Genomic DNA, 6,039 nt, shown 5'->3' with positions numbered 1-6,039 from the left:
ACCCTCGTATTTGAACAGGAAATATGCAATTTCAGCGATTTTGACTATAAAAATGCGATTTAGACCATAAAAATGTTCGAAAATTACTCATACATAAAGATCAGTGGACAAATATTAATATTCATTTTATGTTATCATTTTTTTTTCTTGTCATGATGAGGCAGAGCCTCACCTGCCTCCCCTGACCGCACGTCCCTGGCTTCGGCTCATTGTCCATCTGAAGACCCAGGCTTTGACTTCCTGCCTGATGTCTTGAGATGATGCTTCAGTATTTCCACATCATGTTCTTTCCTCATGATGCCATCTATGTTGTGAAGTGCACCAGTCCTTCCTGCAGCAAAACAGCCCACAGCATGATGCTGCCACCCCTGTGTTTCACAGACTTGTGCAGGGGGTGGGGGGACTAGAACTCCTGCCCCTTTTGCTCCTTGCCCATTATTTATTTATTCATTCATTCTTTCTCTAAACAGCCTCCTACTCCTGAAACTTTTGAACCCCCTGAGCAGGAGACATCACGACGTCAGAAACAAAGTCGTGGAGCCGTTCAGATCAATGAAGATGCACAGATTCTGGTTTTTATGGGCCTGATTCTTCTTCAGCTCTGACCTGCTGATGCACATTTCTGTTAAAGAACTAAAATTAACACAATATAAAATATTCACCCATTCATTTTCTTTACTCACTTTTTTGTTCATGTCTGTATTGCCATGTATCAAAAAAAGAAATAAAAAGTTTTAACCCCTCGTATTAAGTGAAGCAGTTTGGAGTTTAAAATGTTCGTTTTTATAGAAAATCATTTATGATTAATATTATTATGGATGCAATGTTTTATCAAAGTGTTTTTTTCCCCCAATTTTTGGTTAAATTGAAAATCTGATTCACAATAAAATGAATCACCAGGTTACTGAGTTTTCTCTCTCTGTTACAGGAAATTTACAGATGATATCATTCAGATTATTAAACAGAAGGATTTATACAAATAAAACCAAACACATTTATTTTTACATTATATCTGATTCCTAAGCTAGATCATAGCTCTTTAACACTTATATTTAAAAATGGTTGTGCGACTCAAAGGTCACCTAACCCTAAAAACCAGGCTGTAAGGCAACAAAACCGGAAAAACACAAAATGGGTGAATGCATTCACAGCCGACTGCGTCTGTGGCAACAATTCAACCTTCATTTAGAGCAGGAGTGTCAAACTCAGTTACACAAAAACATACATTCACCTTCAAGTATTAATATAAAAGTTACTTTTTCCCCAGGAACATATTACATAGAATTCAGAACAAATACTTCAATGAACAAAGAAAAATAGATCAAGCTTTAATTCATTCATTTCTTATGCCCTACTCTCCATCATCAGCTTCTATTTTTTTTCTGAGTAATACATTTCATCTCAGTCCACTAAAACAGCTGAAACCAGAGCAGCTCCACCAGCACATAATACACCCACCAGAAAGAGTACTCACAATCCAAAGCATGGCTTCCCTCGCACAACAATCCTGACTCACAGGGTTCACCTGTGACCCTGAGACCCGACATCAAGACTTATCAGTCCCATCCTATGTTTCTCCTTCAAAATCAAAGATTTCTGGGAAATTAAAACTTCATTTTCTTGGCTTCAAACTAACTGCCACAAGAAGATTTCACTAAAAGAAAAAGAGTTTGTTTTTTAAGCTAAATGAGAAGCAAAAGGGACTCAATCTGTCACTAAAATGTTATCCCGGGGGCCCGATCTGGCCCGCAGGCCTGGAGTTTGACACGTGTGATTTAGAGTCTAAACAGGTTCATTTAGTCATCCTGGTGACAGATTTCTGTCCAGTGTATCTGAATTAAGTCGTCACGGTTACCTTTCCCTGCGTGCTGCTTCTTGCTCGCAGCGGCAGCAGAATCCTCCGAGGCGGCAAGGCGGCGAAGAACGTCAGCGAGGGCCGCCTTCATAACCGTCAGCTCGTCCTCCTGCTGCTGGACGCGAAGCTCCAGGGCGGAGAGACGATCGTTGACATCGGAGACACTTGCCGCAGACATGCTGTCATCTGGAGAGACCAAAATATAAACGATAAGATCAACGATGCAACGGATCCGCTTCAGGAACAAACACACAAAGACGAAGAGTGACCACTCAATAAATCTGCTTCAGGAACCCAAACCGATCGATGGATGGAACAGGAAGATGACCAATCTTTTATTTGAAGAGCACATGAAGACTAAGCGTCTAAAGTTTGGAAAAATTGCTCAGTATTTTTAATCACAACCAGCTCAAAAATCAGTAGGCTTCTTTTTCACACCAATACTGGAATGTCCTAAAATTTTCCCTAGAAGCTGTAAAAATTATTTGAATGTTTTATAGTCCTGTATGTTTCTCCTACAAGAGGAAAACGCCCAATATATTGTCTGTTTAGGAGCACAAAAAAATTAAGCTCATATCGGACCAATTCTGAGTCATCTGGGGGGTTTTCTCCAGAGTTTTCTGACAATCTTTAAATTTCTTTTTAAATGTTTTAAAATGTTGCTGCTTATGCTGGCAGTAGTGTTAAACGGGGTTTTCTGGCCTTCCCTTTTGCTGTAATCAAATGAAAGGCTGATGGAGCAGTAGGTTTCTGTTGTTCTGGCAGAAATAATGTTTTGTTTCATTGTACTTTATTTAAAAAAGGAGCAATCTGGAGACAAAATGTCACAAAAATTAGCTTATATTTTTTATAAAAAAAAGTGTATTTTTTTCAGATTAGTTAAATTTGACTCCTTTTGTTCACAGCAGCCCTGTTTAGTCCGCTTTAATCGAACTCCCCGATTCGTTTGGGGAGGTGGGAACGTGCAATCTAACTCAAAGAAGAACTCTGGTCCACCTAAAAACGTCGGTCTCGGTTCAGCTGAAGTGAACTCTGGAGCGGTTTGAATGCATATGTGGACGCAAGAGGACCAGAGACCGCTCCAAAAGCAGGAAGTGGACTACAGCACAGGGCCTTCTGGGTAAATACATGTTTACCACAGACAAAACAGAAATCCTAAAGCCACTCAATTTTTGTTTCCTTTTCCAGAAGGAGGAAGTTACTCTCAGTGTCTTCTTCAGAAATTTTCGTATCGTTTCCTTCAGTAGTTCTCGGTGGCGAGGGGGGGGCAGCTCGATTGACTCGGTGCAGTGTGGATGTGAACCGGAGCAGCTGAAAATGGAACAAATGTTGACATTTTGGTCCCCAATCAAACCGAGTCTACAGGAATATCAGGTGTGAATGCACCTTTAGTCTTCTTGAGCCAAGGGGGTGCCTGGGTGGTTTTGTCTCTCCAAAGTGGGGGTGCAGCATGAGACATTTGAGAACGAGATAAATCCTTTCTGCATCATCAACAAAGTTGACACATTTTGATAAACTCAGTATTCAGCTATCGGATTGCACTAAATACAGCTCTGAACTGCCTCAATGTGCATTTAAAACATCTTCACTCAAAGGGTGAAAGAGGAGGAGCAGTTCCTGGACCACTTGTATCTGCATACAGTGACAGTCAGGACAGAAATCCGTCTCAGTCCTCGATGTAAGACCTCCTGAACCGAGGTGACCCCACCAGGCAGCTGAACAGACTTCAGATTAAAGGTAATTAAAACAGCCATCCCTGGGAATATTCTGAAGATAATGCCTGTTTTTCAGCTAAAAGGTTTAACTGTTTATTAGACTCCGTCTTATTAAAAAGGACAGTTTTATTGGGATTTTATTAAACTGGGTGTGTTTCTTTTTGGTCTAAAGTTTGTTCTACTTATTTTAGAGCGTCACAGTTGACCACATGCAGTCAAATCACCTAAAAAGGATTCAAAACCGTTTCATAAAAACAAATGTGATCAGGTCCACACTGCCTGGAGGGCTGGAGTTCTTCTGACTGGTACTGAGGAGCTAGAACGCAGAACCCATTTTAGCCTGTTCCTGTTCCAGGGGCACCTCTAGAAAATGTTCAAAGATGAGGGCCACTGAAAATGTTGGGCTGGCACACCAAAACCAGAAGTTTCAGGAGTTTTATTATTAACTTTATGCTGCGAGTTCACTTTAAAGGAGTTCAGCACCAGTTCAGCACTCCCACCATTAACAAAAATGGAAAGAAAAACAAACCCAATTTCAAAACCAATGGGCAGACTGCAACAATTAGGCGGTACCAAGTACCTACATCTATCCTATATTTATTAGTTACTGAGATCACCGACCCATAACTCTAATATTACTACTACTCCTAAATCTCACAAATATCTAATATTAACCTAAGGGTACCATCTCTTAATTGGCAAGGCCAGTTTTCTTTTCTTTCAATAATTCTAAAGTACCAACTGATTTATACTCCAGTATCTTCCGGACTATAAGGCTCACCTAAAAGCCTTCAGTTTTCTCAAATAACAACAGTGCTCCTTATAATCCGGAGCACCTTATATATGTAAGAAGTTGTCATGTTTTAGTACGACTTTGGTAAACTACAAAGCTGCAGCGCCTGCAGCATTAAGGCTCCGTTATAATCGCACGGCGCGCAGACATGAGCGAGCGATGGAGGCGTGCAGTATCCTTCTGTGAGTTTTAAACCAGTTGGTTATCTTTGATGATTGATATTTTGATGCAGGGTTTCCCCCAGTGTATTAGAAGCCTGGCGGGTTGCCAGGCTTTCCCTCTCCTGCCGCCAGGCTAAGCTCCGCTTGTTTATTGTAAAATACGTCTTTTTTTTTTTCCGCCCGCACCACCACCACCACAAGAAGGGGCGCGCCCCAACAGTGACGCAATCGCGCTGTCCCCACCCCTGCGCGAAGGTACCGCGCGGTGTCGTGTGATCGTGCATGTCCCAATGTTTTTAAGTTCGCGTGGACCGAGCTCCATTCAAAATTAACAATTTCACTGCTCTAGCAGAGCTGGTTCTCCTGTATCAGCATTTCTATGATCCCTCTATGAGATCACAAAGATAACCAAACGGCTCAAAACTCACAGAAGGAGATTACTGCTGCAGCCGATAAATAGGAGAGTTTATAGACCACAGAGGTTAGTTGAGCTGAAATTCAGAGGGTGGCTTTACAAGACCGAATATGGTAAGCATGTTTTGTAGTGAAAATATTAATATTATGCATGATAATTTATCCATGTTTACCAGTAAAATGATGCTATTAAATTCAGCATTAGATGTTTTGTTGTTCCATGTAGTGATCCAACATGCAGCCTGTGCCACATAAAGCACAGTACAGTACAGCATCTGTCTGTTTGTCAGAGTTCTCTATTCTTATTCATTGGCCTGGAAGTGAGACGTGTGTTGGTGCTTTGTTTGCACTTTTTCATTTATGTTAATTTCATTTAGTTGTAAATGTGACTTAAATTAGGATTCAAATTAGGTGCAAACAATTAGTATTTATTTTAATTGCATTTTTGTTTAAAAAAGTATTTTAAAAGAGCTTTTTTGTAAAACTGTAGTTGTGTAAATATTTGACACAAATATCTTACAATATCACATAATAAAAAGCCATATTTTCAACTTTCTGTCAACTTTAATCTTTTCTTTTACTAAATCACAGTCGGCCGACGATCGGCCGGCGAACAGCCACCTACCACCGGGCTTAGCCTCTTTTCTGGGGGAAACCCTGGTATGATTTCGAAGTTACAAAAATTAGGAGGTTCACGAGGGTGTGCCTTATAGTCCGGTGTTTGAAAATGGACCATTCATTAACAGTGAGTCTTATAATCCAGTGCTCCCTATACTGCAGAATATACAGTAGTTGATTTGTATTAATTTTGTCAGTTTCAAGTTATTTCAGTGACCTTTGCGGGTCTATCTTTTTGGGCACAAATGTTTCTGGATCTATCCATCTACACTTCAGCCAATCACTGAACCTTAAACTATTGATGCACCTCAGCTGTTCAACAGACTTTAGCCAATCATTACAGCCAGCAATGCACTTTAGCCAATCAAGGAGCCAACAGGCGAACCTCACCCAATCAATAAACCTCATCCAATCAATAAACCTCATCCAATCAATCCTTATCCAGCAGGTGAACCTCATTCATTCAGTCCTCAGTTGATTGAC

At 40.6% G+C, this 6,039-nt stretch overlaps 1 protein-coding gene across 3 annotated transcripts in view; it reads right to left on the bottom strand.

Moving 5' to 3' along the window:
* The window catches only part of LOC108247262 (EMAP like 4), a 33,070-nt gene that overhangs the window by 25,559 nt on the left and 1,472 nt on the right, over nt 1-6,039 (bottom strand). For all 3 annotated transcript variants that reach the window (XM_037973391.1, XM_037973390.1, XM_037973392.1), the window contains exon 2: nt 1,856-2,041. In XM_037973391.1, coding sequence (XP_037829319.1) covers nt 1,856-2,041 — 186 coding nt within the window. The remainder of the gene's footprint in view (nt 1-1,855; nt 2,042-6,039) is intronic.

The sequence above is a fragment of the Kryptolebias marmoratus genome, linkage group LG22 (genome assembly GCF_001649575.2).
Source record: "Kryptolebias marmoratus isolate JLee-2015 linkage group LG22, ASM164957v2, whole genome shotgun sequence".
Classification (NCBI taxonomy): domain Eukaryota; kingdom Metazoa; phylum Chordata; class Actinopteri; order Cyprinodontiformes; family Rivulidae; genus Kryptolebias; species Kryptolebias marmoratus.
The sequence above is the reverse complement of the archived record's forward strand: the minus strand, read 5'-3'. Positions and strand labels throughout refer to the sequence as shown.